At 38.7% G+C, this 12314-nt stretch overlaps 1 protein-coding gene across 2 annotated transcripts in view; it reads right to left on the bottom strand.

Annotated features, from left to right (window-relative positions):
* Positions 1 to 1485: 1485 nt before the first annotated feature.
* The window catches only part of rhbdf1b (rhomboid 5 homolog 1b (Drosophila)), a 55924-nt gene continuing 45095 nt past the window's right edge, over positions 1486 to 12314 (bottom strand). For both annotated transcript variants that reach the window (XM_067430040.1, XM_067430041.1), the window contains 12 exons: positions 11837 to 12000; positions 11469 to 11720; positions 11198 to 11309; positions 11037 to 11111; positions 9985 to 10146; positions 9798 to 9898; positions 9651 to 9714; positions 9473 to 9567; positions 5987 to 6062; positions 5668 to 5768; positions 5365 to 5518; positions 1486 to 2544 (listed from right to left, as the gene is read on the bottom strand). In XM_067430040.1, the coding sequence (XP_067286141.1) occupies positions 2125 to 2544; positions 5365 to 5518; positions 5668 to 5768; positions 5987 to 6062; positions 9473 to 9567; positions 9651 to 9714; positions 9798 to 9898; positions 9985 to 10146; positions 11037 to 11111; positions 11198 to 11309; positions 11469 to 11720; positions 11837 to 12000 (1776 nt within the window). In that variant the 3' untranslated portion in view covers positions 1486 to 2124. The remainder of the gene's footprint in view (positions 2545 to 5364; positions 5519 to 5667; positions 5769 to 5986; positions 6063 to 9472; positions 9568 to 9650; positions 9715 to 9797; positions 9899 to 9984; positions 10147 to 11036; positions 11112 to 11197; positions 11310 to 11468; positions 11721 to 11836; positions 12001 to 12314) is intronic.

The following is a 12314-nucleotide window of genomic DNA, read 5'->3' as shown; positions in this document are numbered from 1 at the left end:
GAGGAGCCTTTTTCTCTTTTTTTTCTACAGAAGGTGGAGGAGAGACGTTGGACCGTGAAGATGGAGCTCCATTAATGCAGTGATGCGCTCTCCAGACTCCCGCAGATCCTTCAGGCTGATGGCAGGCAGTGCGGCGCACACAAACCGTGAACCTCCCCCACACAGACACTTAAGAGACACAAAAAGAGCTGCTCTGAGATCAGGGCCAATCACCCTCTGTCACAGATGAGTATGCAAACACATGCAGTTGTGTGAGGAACAGAGCACACGTGTCGGGGCTCTGGGTACAAAAAGCAATGCATTTTGCAGGAACAGAAACGATAGGGAAAAATTTCAGCTATATTTCTTATATACTATCTTGATGAGACTGATATTTGACTGAGGAGAGTTTGGGCATGATATCTATTGTTCGTTTATATCAATATCATTATTCAATACTACTCACAAAACAAAGAGAGCCGACTAGCGGTTTACTGTGTACACAGACAGCTTCTGAAATGAAATGGAATGATTTTGATCCTGCAATTCTTACAAATGATGTTGCTTGCACAAATTGAACTGAGACATGACTCAAAATACAATATATTTTGTCATTGGCATGTTGCTAAGCTAACACTATCAGCAACACTATAAAAAACGTTTTGATGCCAATGACCCTCAAATATGATCCATGCAAAGTACCCTCTTCCCAAAATATAAAGGCATCTATTTAATTTCATAAAATCCCATTTACAATTGTTTGTGTAAATTACTTATACTGAATATTATATAGCTTACTAAACAATAAGATGTTTTTTTTAAAGTTTTTTTAAAAGAAGTATTTTATGTTCACCAAGGCTGCTGGATTGGGTAACAGCCTGAACTCTGATCTGTGCAAATCTGTACAATCATTTCTACTGCTTCTGTTACACTTTTGCCGGAACCAATCACAGGCTGGCTTATCCACCTGGCGGGCTATTGGCGGGCTTAACACAATGACAGATAAAGAAACATAGAGAAAAGATGCTTTGTTTCCCATTGATCATGCCTCTTGTGGTCTGATTGGTTGAAGGACTATCCAATTGCGTACAGAGTTATTTGAATAATGCCAGTTGATCACACCTCTTGTGCAGTAGAAAATACAGAGCAGACTCCCCAGAAAAATGTTCAATTTGAAACTGATCCTGGTCTGGTGATAGCCAGACAACAAGGCTGCATTTTTTTGATAAAAATAAAATAAAATCTGTAATGCAAAGCATTAATGCTCCTTCAAAAATCATTCAAATGCTGATTTGATGCTCAAGAAACATTTATTATTATCAATGTTGAAAACAGTTGCGCTGCTTAATTTTTGTGGAAACTGAGATCTAACTTTTCAAGTTCCTCGATTAATAGAAAGTTCAAAAGAACAGCATTTAAAAAAAAAAAAAAAATGAAACATTAAAAGTCTTCACTGTCACTTTTGATACATTTTATGCATCATTGTTAAATGAAATATTAATTTATAATTAAAAAATCGTATTGGCCACAAACTTTTGAATGTGTGTAGTGTGTATACACACTTATTTATTCATTTGTCCTATATAACTAGAAGACAGAATAATTATGCAGCGTCGGACGTCGCATTGGGGCGTATAAGAATTAGCATCATTTTAATGCTATGTTAGCAATGTTTTTTATATTGTCCCAATGCAAATAAAAATGTTGACTATGTAGGCTTCTCGCAAGAACAGAACCAACATTTTAACGGAAAAATGACCAGACAAAAATGAAGGCAGACTTAGTGATTTCTTCACATTGTATTTTGTGTTACATGTGATCGGGTAGCTAAAACACTACCGAATATTACCACTGTAGTAGCACTACAGACATTATAGGTTTGCCTCCAATCTAACAGGACTCAGATATGGCAGAAGCTTGTACTGAGTAAAAAAGGCACTATTGGCATAACTAATATTATTCCCTCCTGGGGTGGCGGGCTCTTCTCTGAGCCATCTTCTCTGAACATTTTCTTTATAAAGTACATTATATAAAAAGATTGTACGCTGTAACCCAAAGAGTCTGTAATAAAATCAGTCCAGGCCTGTAGAAAAGCTGAAGTTGGCGTTCAACTGCTCTCCATCGCAGCCCTTTTCCTGCAAGGCCTCAGTGGAGGTGAGCATTGAGGTCATATTTCTCACAAAACTTGTCCGTCAGCGGGATGCAGGTCAGAAGCTCACACCACTCGCACTTGACGGGGTAAACATAGAAGAGAACGACCAAGCTGGCGAAGATGCCCAGGAAAACAGTAAGCGCCGCTAGGATCTGCAGGCGTTTGCGGTACATGTCCATGCGGCCGAAGCTGATGTAGGGCAGGAAGGCGAAGGAAAGGAAGAAGCCTGAGACAAAGCCGCAGATGTGGGCGAAATTATCTATCCAGGGAAGCAGGCCGAAGGCAAAGAGGAACAGCACTACGAATGAGAGTTTGATGAAGGCCCTCCATGGCCGTGCCAAGATCTGCCAGCTCTGGAACAGCTCCACGAACAGACAGGCCAAGATGCCAAACTGAGAACCAGCCGGACCCACCTGGCATTAGAAAGACAGAGGGAGGGGGGTTACTAGCATTCGTTTCATGGCTTGAACGAGTTAATCCTGCACTGATCCAACTAGACCAGGGATCTAAAACGAACATGGTGGGCCATAATCAGGTGAAAATGCCCATTTAGGTACTATATAATATGTGAAAAGCAGTATCAAATGAGTATTATTTTCTTCTTATACTTCTGCAAAGCGCACATCAGACGGACACCGTACCTTATGAATCCCATTGAATCACATGACTATTCTAACATGGTAGATTATTTACATACTACACACTGGCATACATATACAACATACATTACTAACAGCTGAGAAGTAATTCATCAAATGCAGTATACGCTTAGCCTAGAAATCTAGACGCACCCTAGCGGCAGCAAATCTAATTTGCAACGAGTGTCGTCTAGCAACTCTCCATAGACTTGTGAGCTGGAAAAAACTAACTCTGGTCAGGCCAATAACATCGTGTATAGAGTCGGTGGGCGGGCTTAACATTATGAGGGCATAATGCTGAGGTTAACAAAGAAGCTGGCGAACGACGGTCTTTCGAATCGATTTGGCCGCGACTCTGGAAGGCTTGGAGTTAAACTTTTCTTTGAGAAAAGAACAAAGAACTGCATTGAAATAATTCTTAAGAAGGGAAGATGTTTTCGGAGTTTTGCCGACCGGATACAGCAAAAATGTAATCTATCAAATAGCTCCACTTCACGTGGCTCTGGTCTCGTTCAATGGTGTCAATGTGTCAGCCCTGTCAATGGTGAGTGCTTGTCAGGCTAGTACACGCTCGAAATTGACATTTTTGACTGATGGAATTTGTTATCATTTAGGTTACAGCTGCATGTTTACACCCGTGTTTTAGGCCTGTAATAAGCCATGTGAATTTTTTTTTTTTTTGGGGGTCGGTAAGATTTGTCAAGTGTTTTTTTAACTCCAGTTACTCCAGTCTTCAGAGTCATACAATCGTTCAGAAATCATTCTAATATGCAGTAGCACTTTATTTAGATGGTCCACGTAATGTTGCAACTACATGTCAACGACCAGTCATTAGAGTGTTTGTAGACTGTCTGCTTAATATCTGCATACATTATTTTGACGGTCCAACAGACAGTCTACTCACTATAATTAACTTTGCAACAACATGTCAACTACTAACTCTAACAGTCTTCTAACATTATACTTAATTTACTAATACTCTAATGAGAGCTAGTTGACATGTAGTAGCAAAGTTACTTATAGTTAGTAGAAAGTCTAAAGTGGAAATAAAATGTGACCTAAATGCTGATTTGGTGCTCAAGACACATTTCTTATTACTATCCATGTTAAAGGGATACTCCACCGCGTTCATATTAAACTGTGTTATTCCCTTAACTAAGACCAGTTGATACCAAGCCTGCAGTGCCCCCCTCCGAAACTGAAGCTTTAACCCCAATTAGCTTGGCCCACTATGCCCAGTTCATTCATTAGGTACCAAACAGAGATCAAGTTAGAAGCGACCAAACACCTTCACGTTTTCCCTAATAAAATACAGTTACATGAATAGTTGAACGACCTAGTATGGTGACACAAAATAAAACGTGGCTCTTTTCTTAGCTTTTCTTAGTTAAAATGAAACTATAATGTATGGTGGAATTGCACTTTTGAGAGTACTTCGACTCAGCGCAGTAAAAATCCCGCCTGAAAAAACCTCCTTCTCATCTCCCCCTCCCCCCTATTGACGGAAATGAGACCGGGAGGTTCTAAATGCTATCAGATCGTCACCACGCGTCAGAACGATTAAGGGCACAGACTCAGACGAGAGAGGTATGTATCAACTCGTCTTAGTAAAGGGAATAACAGTTTAATATGAAAAAGCGGAGAAGTATCCCTTTAAAAACAGTTGTGCTACAGTATTTGTGGAAACCACGATGCATCAGAATTTTTTCATGAATAGAAAGTTTAAAAGAAAAGGTATTTTTTCTAGCAATGTAAATCTGTTCTGTCATTTGCTAAGTTAAAATGCTGTAACAATTCAACAACTCCAGCATAACACTAATAGCCAATGCAAAAAGTGAGATTAATTTGCGGGTTGGATTTAACTGTTAAAGCTGCACTATGTAACTTTTCCGTCCGCTAGAGGGCGTCTACTCAAAACAAAGGCATAGTTTGATGACGCCAAGTTTGAGCACAGCATCTTGGGACATGTGGTCTTCACCCCACAGCCGGTGGAAAAGGACTCGGGCAGAAATCATGTTCATGGATGCGGTTATTAACGTTACTGTATATGAAGCAGAGCAGGACTGAGTGTTGAGGGAGCCGAGCAAGGCCACTGGAGCGATTGTTACGCAAACACACGCCTCACGAGCAACTGGACTTTTATTATGACAGGACACAGTCGCCGGCGCTATTTCCGCTTTTCCGGTCATAAGTATGAGGTAACGCAGCTCTGTTTACCGTATGAAATACATTTAAGTGTGTTACTCTGTCCATTCGCTCGGCGGCTGCTGTGACACTTGTTGCACACTGCTGCGAGTAAGGCATTTCTGACAAATAAAACCAGAAACCGAGGGTACGCAGATATGACGCAATTGACAGGCGACGCGCTCAGACGTCCCGGATCCTTGGTTAAAATAGCAATTTTCTCACAATTTATAAATAGTTGGAAATGTGGGATATTGTAAGAACTCAACTGAACAAAATATATAAGACTTGCCTGGTGGCTTTTTGATATTTTACTGCAAAATACTACATAGTGCACCTTTAACATTTGAGGTTTTATATTAAATTATCTCATTACTGAATGTGGGGAGTTCCAGACTCATGGGGCTGTACCTCTGCTCTGTACGGTAAGAAGATGGCACTAGCGAGGTTGCCTGTAATCCCACTGAGGATGTAGATGATGGAGATTCTCAGCCAGCCCGCTAGCTTCTCTAAATCTCTCAGAATGGTCATCTGGAAGCACACAGACACCAGGCAGTGCAGGATCCTGAGGGAGGAAGAGACGTTCGCAATCAATCCAACAAGGTCTTACCTTTCACAAGAAAGAGCAGTAAGGATAAGTAATCTGACACTGCATTTTTATTTATTGCGAAATTCACTATGGGTCCCCAGCAACGGATCACAATTCCTACTTACCCAGCATGTAAGAAGAGAGAGAGCCAGAGCCGATAGAACTGATCTGGGATCTCTGGGTTGAGGAAAGGCAGGAGGCCACAGACATCATCCATGCAATGCACCTGAGAACGGATAATCAGTTTTATCCATAATTACACAAATTACAAATCATAGCTAAATGTCTGTACACTATAATTATAGGCACTTTCACAGCTGTAGCTCTTTACACACCCTGCTGGCAATTCATAAAAGTGCACATTGAACTACTGTACTACCCTCGATAACAAATTAGAATGTGTAAGATCTAAACTTATGTCGTCAAGAAGAAACGCTCACTGACCTGAGAACACAATGTGGCCTCCTCATGGAAGTATCCCTTCATGAAGTTACAGTACTCTCTTGATGTAATCTCACACCTGTGCAGATAAGAATTTACTCGATTAAGGAATCTGACCTACCAAAGGACACATTGTATACGTATTTGAGATAAACTACCAGTCAAAAGTTATGAATTTTGATCATGTTTCTCATGGTCTTAAAACCTAAATCATCTGCTAACTCAGAGCTTGAGTTCCTTCCTATTTCAACACTCCTGAAGAGTTTTTCTCGGTCATAACACCATTCCAAGCTCTTTTTTTGTCATTAATCTCATTCATGGAGTGCATCAAAAGCAAGGGGTCAATTTTTTTTGCTGATTAACATGATATGAAAGGGGTGTTAACCCTATAAAGCATACTGTATCATATTTTATATGCGAATAACTTAAAGCCTTAATTATCAACATGATGAATGCTTTCCTGAAAACTCTGTTGTCCATAATCTACTACATGCTTTCTGTTGTCTGATTGATAGCTTCTAATTTTTTAGAAAGTAAAAGGCCTTTCAACTTGTGGTACATTTGTTTTTGCTTTGAAATCTATAATGATTTTATAGAATAATAATAATAATAAAAACATATATTGTTAGTAATATTTCAAGATAAACACTTACTGGACTGAAACAACTTTGGTTTAGTTATCCATACAATATTTTGGGGGGGAGAATCATTGTACATGATACAACAGGCTTTTGACAAACGTTTATTTGAAGACCTCATAATCATCACTGTATGTTTTGCCAGCCACAATAAAAACTAAAGAGCCTTGATCATAAAACTAAGCATTCAAATATCCTCTTACTAAGACATTATTGGGAGATATGGAGGGACACCTGACATTTATATGGATTGTATGTAGTGTGCTAATACGATCTCACTGATTTACATTACAATCTATCAGAATTTCTTACTTTTTAGCCATAAAAATATCAGTAACTGCAACAAATGGCAAATTTTTGCTCAGTTTGGGTTTTTTCTTCACACTCCTCCTCAAGTATGAGCTCCATATTATATTCCATTAGCCATTCAATCCTGATGTTTCAAATATGATTTAAATGTGTGAACAAAAAAAAACACATTTTCGTATTTTGGCTAAAGGTTCAACAATTTTTTGACTATTATTTCTTATTTCAGGCTTTGCAGGGTTAACATTAAGTGGCATGGCATCTTACACACAGAAGCCATCAGCAGCACATGTCGTTATATGTTTAGTGTTATGTTTATCAGGTTTTTCAGTTGCTTGAGCCAGAGGATTGTGGCATATGTCACTAAAACTTACGGCATGTGCCTGTGGATTGTGGCATATGCCAATGAAAATTGTGGAACATGTCACAGTATGTTGTGGCGCCTCCAGTAGTGACTGACACATGAGTTGATGAGTTAGCAGTTATTCTGATGAAATTGAGACACAAAATTAAAGATTGTGTTTTAGTCTGTAGGGTGCTTAGTGTTAGTAGAGGTTAAGTAATGATTTATAAAATTCATTACGAGATGAGTAGGTAACTGTCACTATCAAATGATATAACACAATAAAAATGTTAAAGGTCCCGTTCTTCGCGATTCCATCTTTCAAACTTTAGTTAGTGTGAAATGTTGCTGTTAGAGCATAAATAATACCTGTAAAATTATAAAGCTCAAAGTTCAATGCCAAGCGAGATATTTTATTTAACAGAAGTTCCCTTTCAAAGCCTACAGCGAACGGTCGGTTTGGACTACACCCCTGCACTTCCTTCAAGAATGACGCCACTAGAACCGTTTGTTGACTAACCCTCCGCCCACAAGAACACGCAAAATAGGGGCCGTGGTCTTGTTGCTCTCCCACGTGGAGAAGAGCGCGCATTCAGCGCTTTCATCTCCCCGTTATGGTAAGAGTAACACTTTGCCCAGAAAGGTCCCGCACCTTTCCGGGCAAAGTGTGCTAAGCTGCTGTCCAATCACAACACGGGAAGCGCTGGCCCAATCAGAACTCGTTACGTGTTTCTGGAGGAGGGACTTCACAGAACAAGGAAATCATCAGGCCGCTTTTAGGACAGAGGAAACAGTGCTGTACAGATAAGTAAATTGTGTGAAAAATACTGTGTTTTTTTACACGCGAAACATGAACTCATGTTATATTGCACACTGTAAACATAATCAAAGCTTCGAAAACACGCGAAGAATGGGACCTTTAATTGTTTTTGAGCGAATGTTTAGCAGTGCTATTATATGTTTTGATCACGCAAATGGCCCTTTCTAAAAGACTAAATAAATGTATCATGGGTCACTACGGATATACCACATTAACAGTTGAATCCATAACTGTAAACTTTTATGTTTGCATGATGCTAGTCAGTGTCAGTATAAGTTAGTTTAACAAGATAAACAAAAAAAGTGCAATTTGCAGTGGCATATACCCCTGCTGGTTGGTACCACTTTAATTAGAATGCTTGTTTGTGCACAGGAATTATCACTGGGTTGTACTGGGTTGCATAGTTCAATTTCATAAAAAAAACTTAGAATAATAGGATAATATAAACATTTTACAATATACAGTCACTCTGAAATAATACATACAATGAAATAAAAAATAAAAAAGCCAAATGGTTGCTTTACAAATTAACTCCAGCATTGTTGACTTAAATGCACAATATGTAAGATGTTTGGATTTAAAGGGTGAGTTCACCCAAAAATTAAAATTCTTTATTTAATTACTTACCCTCATGTCAATCGACACCCTTTTAATGTAAATCCTTTTACAACATTTGTTCATCTTCGGAACACAAATGAAGATATTTTAGTTGAAATCTGATGGCTTTAGAAAAGCCTACATTGGCAGCAATGTCATTTCCTCTCTCAAGACCCATAAAAGGCACTAAAGACGTCGTTACAAAGTCCGTCTCACTACAGCGGCTCTACAATAATTTTATGAAGCGACGAGAATAGTTTTTGTGCGCAAAAAAACAAACTAAATAACGGCATATAGTAATGGCCAATTTCAAAACACAGATTCATGAAGCTTCAGCAGTATCGAATCAGCAGTTCGGCAAAGTCACGTGATTTCAGCAGTTTGGCGGTTTTACACGCAATCCGAATCTTGAATCAATACTCTGATTCATAAAACACCGAAGCTTAAGGAAGCAGTGTTTTGAAATCAGCCATCACTATATAAGTCGTTATTTTGTTTTGTTTTTGCGCACAAAAAAATATTCTCATCGCTTTATAAAATTATTGTATACCCGCTGTAGTGAGATGGACTTTGTAACGACGTCTTTAGTGCCTTTATGGGTCTTTAGAGAGGAAATGACATTGGTGTTGATGAAGGCCTTTCTGAGCCATCGGATTTCAACAAAAATATATCTTAATTTGTGTTCCGAAGATGAATGGAGGTCTTACGGGTCTGTAACGACATGAGGGTGAGTTTTGGGTGAACTAACCCTTTAATATCTAATGTGTCTGACAGGTTCTCCTCACCTTCCTTTGGTTCCGATGCAGCAGGGTCTGCCAGTGATGACACAATCAATGTGTGGCAGGTTAGTGTGGTTCCCTGTGCTGTACCTGGTGCATACCTGAGAAAGAAATAATGGTATGTAACACTATTAAAATGAAGCAATAATGTGTGGTCAAGAAACCATTACTGTATCACATTTACCGGCCACTTGGTGATGTCATCAGGCCACTCGTGAGGAGTAACCGAGGCAGGTTCCAGACAAATCCTAACATCATAAATGTGAAATAAGATTATTCTGTCCACACGAGGTGTGGATGGGTAAAAAAGTAAAGAGGGTTTGCATTGTACCTGGGGTCTTGATGGCACACCGAGCCATATTGACGAACTTTCCCCTCTACAGATGGAGCACTTGGGTGCTGAGGCCACTTTACCCATAATGCCAGTGTACTCTGAGAATATTACAGGGACATTTGTGTAAAAAATAGGTCGAGTGCACACATTTAATTTAGACATGCGAGGTCAAGCCGGAACTGACCGAGCACTCCTCCTGAGAGGTCTGCAAGCAGCCTGATTGGTCATTCCGGACGCAGCAAGCCGAGTGCCGCTCACTGTCCTTCTTCTCCTGAATGAGCTGGTGCACCTCTTGATCCTGACGCATGCAGGGTGAGAACTTAGCACCGAGGTGAATCAGCGCCTCCTGCAGGCCAGGAAAATGACTATCAATGTACTATCAATGAAATATACTTGGCAAGCATTCATTAATTTACTAATACAAAAATGTACTTAAACATTTACTAATACGTTATACAACTCAAAAGTTGCATGTGTTAATATTATTTAATGGACCTGAATTAACATAAACTAACAACGAACTGTTGTGTTTTTTTATTAACTGACATTAATAAAGATGAATAATAACAAATCTATTGCTAATTGTTAATGAATCAATTTACTAATATTCCCTAATGGGACCTTATTGTAGAGTGTTACAATATTTCTTACTTTAAATTATTTGGTAACACTTTACAGTAAGGTTTCACTTGTTAACATAGTTAACTACATTATTTAATATGAACTAACAATAAACAATAATTGTACAGCATTTACTATTTGTAATGTTAATTTAAGCATTTACTAATAAATTTTTTTAATTAAAAATTGTATTTGTTAATATTAGTTCATGATCTATGAAAATGAAATGAACAACAGTATTTTTATTAATTCAAATTAACACAGATTACGAAATGTTGTACAAATATATTTCTTAATGTTATTTAAAATTAGATTAACTAATATTAACAAATGAGACCTTTTACCATTTATTTTTATGTCAGTAATAGTTTTAGTAATTTTAAGAAGTAATCTTATTTTCGCTTAAATTTTTACATTTAAGTTTAAAAAAAAGTTTCTATATTTTTATTGTAGTTTTATAGTAGTTATAGTTAACAAAAATTACTGATATAAGACGATTATAAACAGTATTTTAGAATAATTAAGGAAATGTGTTTTGTTTTTTGTCCCTAGGTGGTATAATTATAAAAAAATACTTTAAGGCAAATCCATGTTTAAATTTTGAAATATTTTTACCGAGCTTGGTCCAATCCAGAAGTTTTCTTGCTGCACGAATTTGACATTTTCATAAACTCCTTTGTTTCGTAAGACCTATAACAGATGACATAACCAATGACATTACACAATATAACAAATGCAAGCACAATGCAACAAGACCAAACACACATTTTACTTACAGAATCAACCGTCTCATGTTGTGAAAAGCCCACAGGTGCAATGCCATAGATGGAAACGGCCAAGATGGTAATCAGCAAATGGACAAAGGTGATCCAGTAAGTGAAGAAAGGCCTGTGGGATTAAAGAACCAAATATGTAACCCTGTACCAACACCTATAACTCAATATATCAAGCCTGCAGTTATTGTAAATCTATCCAGAGACCATCAATATCACGCAATCTCAATAGTCAACATCAAGCAGAGGACCCACAGACAATACTGATAAATACCTGCGATCATTCATGTCTTCAATCTGTTTCTTCACATAGCTGTCAATGCGTTTGCGGTAGGTGCGGTTGGTCAGTTTGCCCACCATGCCAAGCCCGTAAGGACGCTTTTCCTTGGCAAAGAGTTTCTTAACAGGCACGGCAATGCGCTGTCCACGCCGCTGACCGCTCACACTAACCACTTCCTGCCGTAAGCGCACTTTAGGCTGAGCCAGAGCACCATCCTTTCCCTTACGCCAGCCCCTCTCAAGAGGCCTGAGAGACATGGAGAGACACCGAAATTAGCTTTTCTAAAGTAAAGCAAAGTAAAGTAATAGTCCACTTAAAAGCATCAGAATGATGTTACAATTCATTTGTGGCATTTAACTCACAGCATAAGATGGCTCCGCTCCAGCTCTGTCTTCTCTAGGGCACTGCCCGTCAAGTCCCTCTCATCTCCAGCTCTACTGGCATCTGTTTCTTTAATGGCAGATTCAGAAGGCGACTCAAACACCTCATCTGCGTATGTGGACAGCTCTTCATGCATAAGCCCATCCTAAAAGGACAAATGGATACATCAGACACATTTAAGTGAATATTTTCTGTAAAATATGTAAAATATTAATTTGCTGCTTTGCAAAGTTTTTGATGTGCATGATGATGATGCCTCCTGTCATTTAAAGCTGCACTATGTCATTTTTCCATTCGCTAGAGGGCGTCTATTCACAACAAAGCCGTAGTTTGATGATGCCAAGTTTGAGCACAGAATCTTGGAAGATGTGGTCTTCACCTCACAGCCGGTGGAAAAGAATCGGGATAGGACTCGGGCAGAAATCATGTTCATGGATGTGATTATTAATGTTACTGTAG

This window comes from Pseudorasbora parva, chromosome 21, assembly GCF_024679245.1.
Source record: "Pseudorasbora parva isolate DD20220531a chromosome 21, ASM2467924v1, whole genome shotgun sequence".
Classification (NCBI taxonomy): Eukaryota; Metazoa; Chordata; class Actinopteri; order Cypriniformes; family Gobionidae; genus Pseudorasbora; species Pseudorasbora parva.
Note: the sequence above shows the minus strand (reverse complement) of the source record. Positions and strands in the feature narration are given on the sequence as shown.